The sequence below is a fragment of the Chelonoidis abingdonii genome, chromosome 6 (genome assembly GCF_003597395.2).
Source record: "Chelonoidis abingdonii isolate Lonesome George chromosome 6, CheloAbing_2.0, whole genome shotgun sequence".
NCBI lineage: Eukaryota > Metazoa > Chordata > Testudines > Testudinidae > Chelonoidis > Chelonoidis abingdonii.
The window spans coordinates 108,219,131-108,234,667 of record NC_133774.1 but is presented as its reverse complement, the minus strand read 5'-3'; the positions used below and the strand labels follow the sequence as shown (position 1 = coordinate 108,234,667).

The following is a 15,537-nucleotide window of genomic DNA, read 5'->3' as shown; positions in this document are numbered from 1 at the left end:
CTGAGCTGAATTCACTTTGGGGCACTGGGGCTCCCCTACAACAAGCTGAAATCACTAAGACCTGAAATTGCTAAAAGAGCTAAATTTACTAAGCTGAGATCACTGAGTGCTGTGTTAACTAGTGTGGGAGCCTGAAGATCTATCACTAAGTAGCTGGCAGAGCGGAGCAGTTTGCAGCACAGTTGAAGCAGCCCGCACAGCGGAGTGGAGCGGTTTGCGGGGATGGCTGGAGTGGCTCTCGGGTTGGCTGGAGGAGTGGCACAGCTGGTGAAGGCTGATTGTGGTGAAGGCTGCAGCAGAACTCCACGGAGAGGCGAAGCAGTTGGCCCTGGCCCATGTAAGGTGCCCCTTAATGCCCTGTGTGTGCCCCTCCCCATTTCCACCCAGGCTAGGGGGGTAAAACTCTGCAGATAAACTTTTGAATTCTGGGGCGGCACTGACCAGGGACAGAGAATTTTGGATTGTTGGACTTTGGGGTGATTGGACTTAAGACCGTAAGGGGAAAAGGACATTGCCAAACGTACTTGGTGGGGCTTTTGCAAATGGTTTACGTTATGAATCCTGTTTGTGGTGTTTCCCTAATATGATGCCACATTGTTTTCCTCCTTTTTTAAAAGGATTTTGCTACACTCAGACTCTGTGCTTGTGAGAGGGGAAGTATTGTCTCCTAGAGGCACCCGGGGGGGTGGTGGTATGTAATTGTCCCAGGTCACTGGGTGGGGGCTCAAGCCAGATTTGCATTGCGTTACTGAAACGGAACCCCTGGATACTGAACCCGGCCCTTGTTGCTGCCAACTCAGAGGGGCAGAAGGGTTACATCAGTAAGGTCACAAATGGGTGGAACTGTTATGTGATCTAGCTGGAGGCCTATGTCATCTCAGCCTGGAAGGTGTTAGAGGCTAGGGAGAGCAGCCAAAGACCAAGAGGGAAATGTAGGCTGTGACATGCTATAAAGGGTGTGCTTGGGAGGGCGCATGCCCATGCTCAGCTTCTATCTTATATTGTGCTCATCACTGTGCTAATTTTCAAAGCACCCATAACGAACTTGAGAATGGATTTGACTAAACTTAAGCCAACTTTGGGGAGGTTAGTGTTAAAAAAAACCTTGACTTTGGGGAGAAAGTTTTTAATTCCTAAATTAATCCTGGAACAATTTTTTATTGTTTACTTCATCTCTAGCAGACTTACTGTAAGGCTGTTTATCTGAAAATATAGGTGTTTACATCATAGGTGTATATTTTAACACATTCCATATTTAAAGGAAGAGGTCTTATACAGAAAATGTGTACCTAAAAACTTGAATCAACAATCAAACACCCTCTTTGTTACTCTAAACTCAACCACAGTAGGACAGGAAAGTTCAAAGTTACAACTTCACATTGCTGCCAAAATACATGAGTCCCATTTCTTTGGATTGAGGCAGATAAATCCCACTGTGATGATGGAGTTCAGGCTGCAAGAAAAGTTCATGTTGGGCTGACTCTGCAGTACCACCCTAGAATGAAATGTGCAGTATCTATTTTGTATTCCCCAAAGCTGGGAATTTATAGCAAACGCTGCTTTTGGGAACAGTTTTAGCAGCTGAAAAACTGCAGTATAAAGTAGCCTCTTAGTAACTCTTACCTAATACCACAATGCAAGCAGATAATAAAGTAGTATCTTGCTTGCTCATCTGAAGTGGTTTTAGAATTGTCAGATTTAAAATAGAGTAAATAGTGATATTGTTAAATCTCATGGTTAACTATTTAAAACTTAAACATAAAAATTAGGAGCAGAAAAACTTTTTGTTTTGTTTTTAAGAAATAGAATACCTGTAAAATTTATTATTCATATTATCTTAAATAAACAATCTACCTGTAAACTAAAGAAAATGTTTTAAATTGTCGTAATTTTTTGTCTAAATAGGCATGTCCCCCCATGTATCTAATTGTTAGAACAAATGACTGAGAATCATAAATTTTGTGATCTCTAGTCCCAGCTCAGACTTAAGGGCCTGATCTAAAGCCCATTGAATCAACACCTGAATCATGATATTGTTGTGTGACCTTTAGTAAATCACTTAACCTTGCTATGTGTCAGCTTCATCATCATGTAAAAAGGGGATAGTTGTACTTGCCCACTTTTGCAAAGTGCTTGAGATTTCATCTTGAAGGTGCTATTTATTTTCAAAGTTAAAGCCTTAGTTTAATTCAACACCATTGTCAGAACCAGAGCCAGATTGAGCCTCCTAGGCACACCACAACATAGGCATCTGCCCTGCGACTCTACCACATAGCCCCACTTCTGCTGTGTCCACTCCAGGGGCCTCCACCTTACCTCCCAGAGAGGCTGGGGTAGTGACACAGGTCACTCCTGCTCTCCCCCAAAGAGCAAAAGCAGGGCCCCTCTAGAGAGGAAGGAATGGCAGCAGCCAGGGCTCTAGTATTTACCCCAGCAGCTGTGATGAATCTACTTGGATGAGTGGGCCAGGCTGTGGCACTGTCCTCCTACCACACACAAAGTCCTCTGTTGGGGTGGTATTTGTTAGAGTCCACACAACTGAGATAACACACTATGATGATGTAAGGGGCAGTTCAGACCCCTCAGCTATTGTTTCAGGCTGCCTGAAGATACAGACAGATGTCATAGCATTGGTTATGCTCAACTCTTGTTTTCAAGTTTTTCTTCTCAGCCAAGAGGGCTAGAACCTTTTGTTTTTTTTAAGTTGAAATCCTAACATAATTATGTGATTCCAAGAGACAGAGCTCTAGGCGTGGGCTTGTAGTACCTATTTCTAAATCTGTTCTTTGCCAAAACTAATATCTCATCTGCTAGCACTAAGAGGATTTGAGAGCACACAGCACCTCACAATATCAGGACTGTTGAATTGGAGGTAAGGATGTACTGGCTATGTCCAACCATACTGAGAAAACCCATTTGCTGGATGAATCACATAAACCATTAATAATGGCTCTAAACTGAGGTCAGATTATGGTTCTTAGTCTAAAAATGTGTTACTAAAAACAATAAAAACATTTTTCATTTCCTTTAAATATGTTCTTAACTGATAAAATGAGCCAGATACACCAAACCTGAAACCCAAAAAGGAATTCATCTTGACTGGGGCAGAAAAAGACATCACTAATTACTCACCTGCAGGGTTTCTGATGCAGAAGGTCCTCCTTGTAGAGACTGCTGAGAGAAAGCACTGAAACAATGCATCTCCTTGCCCAACATGATTCCTAGCCTGGCTCCTTACAGCTGCTTTTCTTCATCACCAGCTTTCCTTTTGATGAGAGTATTGCTACCTGAGCACTCACCAAGTTTTGCAGTAGGGTATGCCAGTGTAAGTCCTGAATCACAACAATGCTTTTAAAGCTGATCTTTAATATATGGGATAAGTGTACAGCAGGGTTCTTGTGTGTATTTGTGTATCACGTGGTGTATGCACAGAATGGGATGGTAAGGGTGAAGCATGTGTGGGTGTGTGTTGCCAGCTGCCATCCCTAGGGCTAAGAAGAGCCTCATATGTGTACTCTAGTCAATGCATGAAGTCTGGGTGGTCCTAGACTCTGCTGTCCCAGTTGCCACTCCTAGGGTTATGAAGGGCATTATCTCTTGTGCATTCAGCCTGGGTGGCCGTGTCCTCTTCATGCCCTTTCAGAGCTCTAATGCAGATTTCCACCCTTTTATTTTTCAAATAATCCCTCTATAACCAGGTGACTTTCCTAGTTACTCTATGAAACAGTCTATGCAACATATGTAGGGTCAATATTCACCCCCTTCCCTGGGATTCAACTTTGTTAAGAAACAAATCCCAGTTTAGACAACATAAAATCCAGTCCCAAGGCTCATGAACTGCTTCCTTCTTTTAATTACTTCCAGCTGGAGATCCCTCCCTCCAGGCCTGATATTGCTGGCAGGTATTGTTGGGTGAGGCCAGTTTCACCCCCATATGCAGGACAGATTATTAACCTCCTCCTTCCCTGGTGCTGTGTGGGTTTGTTTACTTCCTCTCACTCTCATTTATTCCACTGCATAAAGAGATGTGTCCTTAGGGCTGCAGTTTCTGAGTGATGTGACTATGTCTGAATTTAAGATTTGGCTTACACTTAAAGTTATATTGGCAGAGCTACATCAGTCATGGGAGTGAAGAAGACACACCCCTGACCTAGTTATGCTGACCAAACCCCCAGTGTAGACACAGCTATGTCAATAAAAGTGTGCTTCTGCCGATGTACCTTACATCGTGCAGAGAGGTGGTGTTCCTACACTGCAGAAAAACTCTGTCTGTTGTTGTAGGCTGTGTCTACACTAATGGGCTATGCCTGCATAAGGTCTGTAGTGTAGATATAGTCTAAGGTTTCATTTAAAAAGACAAAATTGCCAGCCTTTGTGGTTATGAAGAAAAACTTGAAAATGTAATTTCCAGTGCAATGAAGTCTGCTTGAGTCTTCAGGCAGCCTGAAACAACAGCTCTAATTACCTCAATGGTCTTTTAACACCAACTCCCACAGCTTTGGGAAGCCTCACCAGGCCCACCCCACCTGGGGTCTGTGGATGGCAGGAGAAGAAAACAGTAGAATGCACCTGGGTAGCTATACCTTGGCAGCTTTGCTAAGTGCTGAGGGCCTCTTAATGTCACTTGTGCCTGTCTAGGGGGCAGAGAAGATTTGTGTTGCTCCTCTTTCTTCACAGGAAGGAGTGAGTGAGTGAAGTTAGGGTGTTCCAAGTGAGGGTGAATCCAAGGCATGGGGTGGGACCCAGGTGTGCCTAGGGCACTGACTTGTCTCAATCCAGCAATGATTTTATTAGAATCATAGAATCAAAAATGCAGGGCTAGAAGGGACTTTGAGAGGTCACGTAGTACATCCCCCCAGGCTGAGGAAGGAGCAAATTCTGTAACATTTTGACTTTATTATACTTTTGACAGACAACATAATCGTGGTACTTTTTTACTGCCATAACCAAAGGACTTGAAAAATAACCTCCATTACACTGAATTCAAAGAGGTGATCGTGTGTGGGCTTTAAAATTATTTAGCTTTAAAAAACTGACTGGTGGGGAGTGTATCTTGAATTCAGCATTTAAACAAAACATTTTAATGTAAGTGAATTTCCAAGGGTATACTGTATATTTGAGAGCTATATAAATTGGTAATTGTAAAATGTTTTAGGACTTTCCAGACAGGTGTTAGCAACAGCCTTGACGATCTTGATTTCTATTGGTTACTGTTAAGGTATTACTTCTCTTTGGTATTGGATTGCTTTGCACAAGACTGTTGATTGTACGGAGGAGGGAAGGGGAGTTGGCAAAAAGTAAATCTTTAAAACATAAAACTTGTTAGCAGAATAGCACTTTTAATTTAAAAGAAAAGTAATGTTATAATTCTGTGAATTTTCTTTTTGAATTAGTGATATTGGAGGCTGCCAGTAGGTGGCATCCTGCTTTCTTTCTTTGACAATTGTGCTTAAGAAAGTACTCTTGCTAACCAGCAAAAGCACTTTTATGCTGGTATAACTTTGTCTACACCTAATGCTTTTGCCAGTATAGAAATGAAATAAAAACACCCCCCAAATGACATTACTGTACCATCAGATGTTTATAGTAAAACCTGACACGTTAAACGATGCTTCATTTGAAATAGATGCACATTGAAATGAACTATTTGGGCTTGAATGCGAATCTTGTATATGCTGATGTTCTTCTCATGCTGCTGGTGGCTGCAAATATAGGCGCTCTGAGATGATGTTTTGGAAAGATGGGCTAGACTCATGCTAATCAAGATACTGGTCCTTTATTCCAGAACTGGGACTCTTGCATGGGAGGCTCTAAGGATTACCAAAGGAACTTGATGGAGCAGAACAGTTTATCAAGGGGCTGGAAAACAACTGTTGGGCTACAGGCTGATAAAGACCTGTCAATTTCCCCCTTTGGGATAGGGAAGACTGAAAGTGATCAAGGGAAACACTCGTTTCGCTTGAACTAAAGCTTGCAGCAGCAACCCGCTGGAAGTCCCTAACTCCCCTTTTTGTGAGATGAAGAATTTTACTTGTATGTTGTGCGGCAACGCATTCAAGGCCACCTTTTCAAGGGTGTGTGGGAGCGAAGGGTGGGGGGATGGAAGAGGACGCACTTAAGTGCATTTGCACCTGCAGTGGAGAAGCAAAGGGATGAAATGTGTTCGCGAAGAGTCGGACACATACCCGTTTACATGGCTGCATTTACACGCCTCGGGCAATCATGGCTGAACTCCGGCATTCATGGTTTTTGTGCAAAACGCCCGTCCCCACTTGGCATTCCCCTCCCACTGGCGGGGAGCAGCGGGGCTGGTGAAAAGCGGGAGAGGGGCAGACACGGGTGGACCCGGTTTAATGGTAAACTAGCGGCCACCCACTGACTTCCACAGTGGCTGAATGCTGCCACTGAGCACCTCACGCTTTAGTCCAGCCAAGCACCCTGCCTCCCCACTCCCTCTCCAGCGGCTCTCAGCGCGCCAAGGCCAACGGGGTCCTGTTACGGTCCGGAGCCCCAGCTCCGGCCGGATCCAGCCCACTATTGGCTCCGCTGATTAGGTCACAGGGCCCCATCACCCTAGCCCCCACATCCAGGGCCGCCCCCATCGCTCCGCAGCGCTCACTCAGCCACCAGCTGGGCGCTGAGGGCGGCAGAGAGCTAAGCCAATGGCGCGAAAAAAACCACGCATGCGCGTTCCAGACCTATGAGCTGTCGAAAACGAAGCGAACCTTCCAACCCTTCCTCCCCACCGCTTGCTCTTTCGCTGTCCGTTAAACTGACGTCGTCGTCATCATCGCGCTGCGTCTTTCTTTCTGCGGTTTCCGGCGCCGCCCGCGCACGGTCAAGGGGGGCGGGGGGGGGGGAAGCAGGATAGTTTAATGTGTTTGGTTTACGGCAACTTCTTTTCTGGAGCGGGCGGGCAGATAGGGTACAACCCCTTCCCCTAGGCTGAGATCGGCGACCTGCTCCCCGAGCATGGCTTCCAGCAAACGCAAGGAGCCGCTCCCGGCGGCGGCGGCAGCAGCATCTCGGGTCCTGGAGCTGGAGGAAGAGCTCAGAAACCTGGCTGAGGAGCTGAGTCAGTGCCAGGTACCAGAGAGAGGGCAGGTGCTCCCGGTGTAACGGCACAAACAGTTCCCGCTCCCAGTTCCCTACTTCGGGTGCACTGAGCATGCCTTAGCCCCCCCGGTTCTTCCTCCCCTGCGCGGCCTCCTCCGGGTGGGAGCCTTCCAGCCCCTCCCCGGAGCGCGCATCCTGCTAGGGCTGCCTGGGCTAGGGGGGCCCTGAGACCCCCTGCGGCCCGCCGGCTTCTGCCCCACCCCTTTGTGCCCGGGCCAGCGCTCACCCGCCAGCGCCACCCCGGAGCTAGCTGCATTTCAGTGGTGCCGACTAGCCCCCCGCTCGCCCTGCTGGCAGCCCCCTGTTGGAAAGAGCAGCCTGGCAGGCCCCCCAGGCCAAGGTTAGGAGCTACACCTGCCGCCTCCTGTGCTGCAACCCGACCAGAATGACGAATCACGCCTGCGGATGTGACAGCAATTTGATTGCATCGTTTTGGCATGAGAGCGAGGGTTTGTGGCACACTTGTTATGCAGTTTCTTGAAATGCAAAGGGGGGCCTGCTCTCAGTAATTGTTCAAACGCTATACAAAGCAGGGATAATACATCATATAGAGACACCTGAGTAATCTTGACAATTATAGTTTAATCGGTTCTGTTTGGTAATAAGCATATTTAATGAAAATAAGGATAAGACCTTACCACAATACTCTGCTATAAATATTTGCTAAACAAGAAGAGGATTTTGGCAAGAGGGCTCAGCAATGGGGCAGCTGGGGTACTAGTTCTCTGGCATGTTCTTTCCCACACCCTTAACAGGGTCAGGAAGGCACAGGGAGAGAATAAAGCATCTCTATGAGACTCAGTGGATGTTAATGTTGCTTACGCACTATTTTATACACCACTTCTATGCCCCCCAGATGTATGAGTAGACAGCTAATGGAAGCATGGCTTCTCATAGAGCCTTATTGTGTGGGAATGATCCATGAGAGTAGCTATGTAGAGGCACAAGACATTCACAGATCTTGAGATCCTCACTCATTGCCTAAATGATGAAGGGAGAGTTAAATAAGCTCTCCTGATAATGAAAACTCACTGAGTGTTCTCCTTCCCTTCGCTATGGGGGAAAAATTCACTAAGAGAAGAGACTATGTGCTAACTTGTTGGCAGAACAGGAATTACAGTATCATTAAAAGCAGCAGAGTCCTGTGGTACCTTTATAGACTAACGGACGTATTGGAGCATGAGCTTTCGTGAGTGAATACCCACTTCATCGGATGCATGTATTCACACACGAAAGCTCATGCTCATGCTCCAATACATAAGGTGCCACAGGACTCTTTGCTGCTTTTACAGATCGAGACTAACATGGCTACCCCTCTGATACTTAGTATCATTAAAGTGAGTTATATCTGTAATGCACTTCACTTGAGTTCATTAAAATTGATTATATTCACATCAGAATAGAACAAATTGAGTTTCTTTTTTAACTAATTTATTTAGAAAATTTTAACAAGTTTACAAATCATTGCCATGAAAATATCAGAGACAAAATAAACATTACAATAGCGAGGTTTTGTTTTGAGAAACATTATACAATAATATAATCAGATCTCTTTATTTCATGTTACACAGTGAGCATCTTTACACTACCTAGAACATGTTGAAAAATTGAGTTTCTAATCACATTGGCAGTGTAGCTAGGCATTAAAGTAACTAGGGCTATGTCTCTACAGCAGTTTGGAGTATGTGTCTGTGCACTGGTAGACTAATGTGCTAGCTTGGCTTGACCTAGCGCACTAAAATAGTGCAGTCACAGTGGCTAGCCCTAGTACAAACTCACCCGACATCCTGGGTATGTATTTGGGTGCCTGTGCTGCCACAGCCAGGCTGCAGTTTTTAATGCGTTAGCTTGAGTGGAATTAGCACAGGCAGACAGATGTGTTGAGAAGCACACATTCAGCGGCTGTGGAGACATACCCTATAGTAATTCAAAAGCACAAATGATAGCGAGGCACCTAATTCCCACTGTAAATCATTGGGAGTTAGACATGTAAATTTCCCCCTTCACAGACAACAGATTATACATTCATTTACTTGTAGTAAATACATTCCCATTCCTCTCTTGTTGAGTTCATTCCAGTTGTAGTCAGGTGGACACCAAAATGAGATTTTTATTACCATATCTATAAACAGACACTTGTACTACACTCAGCTCTGAGCAGAGCTATTCATTCAAATGCTTTTCCCTAGGTGGGACAAGAGAACAGAATTAAAGTACTTTCAGTATTGTCCCATCCCTTTGGGGAACAAGAAGGTATGCTTTAAAACTACGGTATGGTGACTAGAGGAACATCTGAATTTCCATTTAGGTCGTCACGTACTCTTAAAGCTGTAAATCTATGTGGCAGCAGTTTACAGTTTCTGTTTTTTCAGATCTCTTCACAGTTTGCATATAATATGTAGTTCTGCCTTTTAAACAATGAGTATGTAGTTGTTTTTAAGAAAATTGAATATAAGAATGTTTAAAATGAATAAAAACCTTTATTTATATCTCTTGTTGCTTTCACATTTTCTATATATTAAAAGACTTTGTTTAATATTACAGTATTGTAGATCCTAACAGGATGGGAGGATAGTGGGAGGTAGAAAGCATGTCAGCTATGAGGTGATCCCAGTCATGGCCAGTTTGTTTAATGGTATTCTATCTACCTGTATTCCCATTGCAGTTTGAAGTGGATATGGCATTCTTCAGTTCCTGTCCTAAACTGATGTGTACTATTGCTGTGTGCTGCTAAACAGCTACATTCTATGTCTCAATTTTAGTAGTAAATTAAACAAACTATACCTATTAATGTAGCTTGTAACATATTCAGGGTTTAATAGGATGAGTTGTTCTATATAAGTTATCTTAATGTTAAGCTTTCTTTGTAAACCTCTGGCAGTTTTCCTTGTATGCTGTGCTCCAAGAGATGTATCACTTTATAAAGACTAGCTGAATTGGAAAATTGTATGTAAGGGTTATGTAAGAACTGTGTGGATGGGGTTTATTTACCTGTCTAACAAACAATTAAAGTTCCAAAACAAAGTCTACTTGGGGCCTAGTTTAACCCAGGTTTACCAGCACCCAAAATATATCCCAGCTAGAGCTGGTTGGAAATTTTACAAATTAATATTTTTCTGTTGGAAAATATGGATTTGTAGAAATTGACATATTCCCGCAGAATGTGTCAATTTTGATGAAACTTCCAACAGTAATCCGGTAGGTTTCTGACATAAACTAGGCAGATTTTCTGCCTTTCCTTCTCAGCAGTTCGCTTGGTGAGCTGGAGGTCCCCAGGCTGGTGGGCTGCTGTGTAGTTGGGACTTCCCGTGTTCTGGTGGGCTCCTGAGGAGAGCAGTAATTTGTTTGCAAAACTGTGATATGTTCCCACAGCAGCAACATTTCAGAGTTTGTTTGTGAGACTAAATAGTGGATTTCAGATCCATGGAAAACTTTAAGGTTTTGGGTTTTTGTTGCAATTTGAAATCAAATATTTTCAAAAAACTCTTGCATTTTGTTTTGCAGAACTGAAATTCAGTTTCCCAGCTAGTTCTAATCCTAACACTTAAACTAGAAACTCAGTTCCAGGCACTCCTGAGCCATCTTGAGCCTCCACAACCCTTTCACAAGGGTCAGGGTGGCTTTCCTCCCCTTGTATTAGGGGTTCATATGTCATCCCAGGCAGTCTTTATCCTTACCTGATGAAACCTAACAGCCGCTGTTCCCTTTCAGGTCTCCCAGTGGGAGTACTCCTGATCCTCCCCTGTTCTCTTCCTAGTATTCCCTGTTCTCTTCAGGTAGGGAGGCAAGGGTGTCTGTCTCTGTGACTCTACTGGGAGATAGGACCTGCCTATTCTGCTGTCCCCTCCCACCAAACCGTGATGTAATCCAGTCTCCATCACGTGATGGGGGGGAAACTAAGCATAAATGTAATGTTGCCACCCCAAGTGTTCAAAAATCATGAATTAGTCTCCCCCAAAATCATGAGATTTAAAAAAACTCCAAGGCCTCAAATATGTTTTGGATTCTTTTTATTTGCCTTCTGCTTTATGAGCCTTCAGGGTATATTCACTCAAACTGTCAGGCTCCTTTGCACAACCAGACAGCTAGAAACTTCTTTCATTTTTTTAAATGAAAACAGATTCTCCTGCCATCTCTTGACTCCAGCAATTGGAGCTTAAAGAAGAAGAATAAATATTGTGAGACTCATGATAAAATTGTGAGAGTTGGCAATGCTGTAGGTGATAGGTGTAGGTGACCAGGGCCGCTCCTAAAAGTACCACCAGCCTGTAGCAGGGAAAAAAGTTTTTCTGAGAAGTGGCATCATTGCATTGTAATTCAGGATTACTGGATTATCTAAAGCGAGGAGGTTAAAAATAAACTAGTAATCCAAAATGCCAGTCCTTCAGGTGATTTTAATAAAACTCAAAAGGTAATTAATCTTGTTGAAGCTATGTTCATGGCTGCTTTTATCACACTTTCATTAACATTCAGTGTGCTGGTAATTATGCATATGTTTTGTCTGCAAAAAATCATTGTATAATCATCTCTATGGTCAGTTTAATGGCTAGCTTTAAATTTCAATACTTTCCTTTTCCTTTATTCTTGATTCACTTAAATAGTGCTTTTCTTACAAAGATTCACAAGCTATTTAAGTTCCAAGAAAACACAGACTTAGGTGTAACATGTTGTTTTTCATTGAGATTTTACTGTTCCCATTCTGTGGCTGGATTGAATTGGGAAGAAAAGGCATGTCAACGGTCATACGGTGAATTATGACATGTCTAGTCTCTGGACTGGTCTACCTTAGGGGTCGGGATCGCTCTAAGATACGCAACTTCAGCTACGTGAATAATGTAGCTGAAGTCAAAGTATCTTAGATCGAGTTACCTACCATCCTCACGGCGCGGGATTGACGTCTGCGGCTCCCCCTGTCGACTCCACTACTGCCGTTTGCGTTGGTGGAGTTCCGGAGTTGACAGGAGTGCGTTTTGGGGATCGATATATTGCGTCTATATGAGACGCAATATATCGATCCCTGAGAAATCGATTGCTACCTGCCGATATGGCTGGTAGTGAAGACATACCCTCTGTTACTTGCTTTAGCTGCTGTATTCTGTTTTAGGTTTTTTTATGCTGCTGCCCATCACCTTGGTATCTGAGCATCTCCTATGAAGAATAAATAGTGAAATCTTTAGTAGGCTTCTTGGAGTCTCCAGCTGTTTTCTGCATTAAAAACTCTGACTAGAGTATTTTTTTCTTGTTATGTGGGTTTGGATATTTTGGTGGATTTGTTTGTGTCATAGGTTTATATCTATTTCTGTAGGCAGAAAGTGCCATTGCTGCAAGTGTCATTCTTGCTTGGGCAGGAAGGCTTTTTTTGAAGTGGAAGGATGTGCCATGCTCTGTGAAGATGGTCAGGTTTGTAATTTGCTAAATCTGTGGAAGTTAGTTCTATATCCTTATCGCGTTGGTTGAGAGTGCTGTTTCTCTGGCTCTCACATGCTTCTTCCTGCGTTTTGTGATCTGTGTTGTTCTAGAGAAGCACAATTGCGGGGGCAGTTAATACATGGGCAGTTTGGTCTTTTACACAGCTATGTCTTTAACTATTACCTGCTTTGAAGATTAGGCCCATGGCCTTGAACTATGATCTGAAACTGACTAGAAACCGCTGCAGACACTTGAGCACAAGCCTGATGAGCTCACAGCAGCTTGGACCATGGAGAGAAGTATTACAATTCTCTCTGCAAAGATAGTCATTCAGAGACATGCTGCTGGCTGCTCATTTGTTCTTCAGCTCACAGAAATTAGGTGATTCTATTTTTCGGTTCTAAAGATCTATTGTTTTTCTTTTGAATCTTTACAGTGAAGTTAAAATATATACGTTTAGACATTTTTAAACTTTACTTGCAGACAGCTTTTGTTAATTTGTTCTCCCTGACTGACATGCTGTTTCTTCTAAGGGCTGGTCTACTTTAGGGGGGAGGATCGATCTAAGATACGCGTAGCTGAAGTCAAAGGGTCTTAGTTCAACTTATCTGGCCGTCCTCACGGCGGCAAGTCGACTGCCACGGCTCCCCCGTCAACTCCACTTACTCCTCCTGCTGAGGTGGAGTACAGGTGTCAGTTCGGGCATCGATTTATCGCGTCTAGACGAGATCTGATAAATTGATCCCTGATAAATCGATTAGTTCCCACCGATCTGGTGGGTAATGTGGATGTGCCGAAGAATCAATGTGAAGGCCACTCCCTTGCAGTACTGAGACTTTAGGGATGTAAGTGGCTGCAACTAGGTAGCAGATCTCTCAGTTGTACCACATTGCATGGTACTTTCTTCATTGTCTCTTTTAGGTCCCTCCTTGTTCCATTGTACTGCATTTTCACGTGATGTCCCACAGGGATGAGCAGCAGTAGCTGGCTGTTGTGAGGAAAAGAGGCAGAGATCCTCCAATAGCAGTTGTGGCCTTTGCTTCTCCATTTCCTTCCCCAAGATTTAGAGCGATGTTCCCTAGAAAGGAGCACCGTCGTCCACCCATAGGCTTTTTCAGGCAGGGGAGGGATGAAGAAGTTGGCCTGCTGCATTATTCATAACAGGGGAGGAGAGTGTGTGGATGGAGAAGGTAGTAGAGCAGGCTCAGTTGCTGAGTACTTTACGGGCTTGGAGGTTCCACTTTCTCCCCCTTCTCCTGTCTTGTGAAAAATGTACATGTTCAGCCTTCTCTCTCTGACTTCCCCCTATCCATGCAGGAAAAGAACAGTGACTTCCTGGGGAGGTGGGCTTCTTTTCCCTTCTCAGAGAAGAAGGGGGTGAGGAGAGAGAAACACACACACACCTGGTAATACCTCTTTGTTGGAGCATTCCCCTTGAAATCCATGGGACTGATTACTCAGTTACAATGTCAGAATTGGTCCCTGTAGCAGACTCTCTGATGAATATTCCGCTATCCCTGAAAACTAAAGTGCTTTTCATCTGAAACAGCCGAATATCTCGCATAACCCAAGGAGTATTATTCCTCCTTGATACTGTATGTTCGTAAATGTAGGATTTCTAAATTATGAAAAAATTGATGTCATAGCCATATCAAAGATAAAGAACATAATCTCCTCATTGCTGTTATTTCTTTGAAGTTTTATGAGGAGGTGTTTGAGAAGGACCTTGTCCTCTTCGCATATCATAGTTATTTCCTAAACAAAAATCGGGAAAGTACCATACATCTAATAGTTTTCTGCCGGTGTGTCTCACTTATTATTTTTATATTTTGGTTAGCCCCTTAAAATGAAATGTTCTCCTGCCCAGGCTAAGGTTTCTTTGTTTCTTTCTTGTTTTCTTTGTGACAAAAATGAGTTAAACCAAAATACTCAGAGTAGAAACTTTTGTACTGATCTGAGAGTTTCAGCAATTAAGGGAGGGTCTACACTTAAAACCCTGCATTGGTGCAGCTGCACTAATGCAGTTGCGCCACTGCAATGCTTCAGTGAAGATGTAGCTATGTTGACGGGAGAGCTTAACTGTATCTGTCAGTGTTGTTAATCTGTCTCCCTGAGAGACGGTAGCTATGTCGGCAGGAGAAGCTCTCCTCTCACCATAGTGCGGAGGTGGGAGGTTAGGCCGGTATAAGTATCTCGCGCAGGGGTATGGATTTTTCATCAGTGTTGACATCCATCTTTTTCTTTTTGAAAATGGGGTAACGTCTCTGTACTGCCATTCACTGAATATTAGTGATTGGCCAAGACCATGCATTTGTTGGTGCTGAGGGATGCTAGCTATTTTTATATATATGTGTATGTGTGTGAACTCAGATATGTTGTCATAAGGAATCAGAGTCCGATGAGTCTGATTAGAACTGGTGCAGTTAATCATCAGGTCTTACCAGCGATGCCTTACAGATGAAGAAGTAACTATGTTCTGTAGTTAATTTATTCTGTTTTCAGTTGCTTATAACTTTGACAAACTTTAACTTGTCTGGACTGAAATTTTTCATGCTAAGTCTCTGCAACCCGATGAACTTTTTTTTGGAATATTTGAGAAAAAATGTGCAATTGTTGCAGAGAGTAGGGCTGGTTAAAGCCAGATATTTGCCAACATTATTTTTTTTCCTACCACTTCTATTTTTTTAAAGATCTCTTGTAGCCCGTGAGGTTTGGTGTGGGGACTGGTCTCCTGGCTCCCATATGAGTGCACTTTTCCTAGGCCAAATGGTATGCTGAGTTGGGAGATGAAGCTACTGCTCCTGCAATTACTTTCCCCAAATTGAAGTTGTAATTCTGTGGAGTTTGGAGTTTGCTTGATGCAGCTGGGATGTTCCAAAAATTAAGAGCATGTTTCTAAAATGTTCTACTGAGCCATGTGCAAATGGTGAGTCTACCACCACCTTTCCAATGGCTTAAACTTAACCATATATGAACAGATTTTTACTGTTCTGTGCAAGGCACCTCTCCAAT

General features: G+C 43.6%; 1 protein-coding gene across 1 annotated transcript in view; it reads left to right on the top strand.

Annotated features, from left to right (window-relative positions):
• The window catches only part of CNTLN (centlein), a 617,317-nt gene that overhangs the window by 315,320 nt on the left and 286,460 nt on the right, over nt 1-15,537 (top strand). The window contains exon 2 of the mRNA XM_032801780.2: nt 6,864-7,086. Within this exon, the coding sequence (XP_032657671.1) occupies nt 6,973-7,086 (114 nt within the window). The 5' untranslated portion in view covers nt 6,864-6,972. The remainder of the gene's footprint in view (nt 1-6,863; nt 7,087-15,537) is intronic.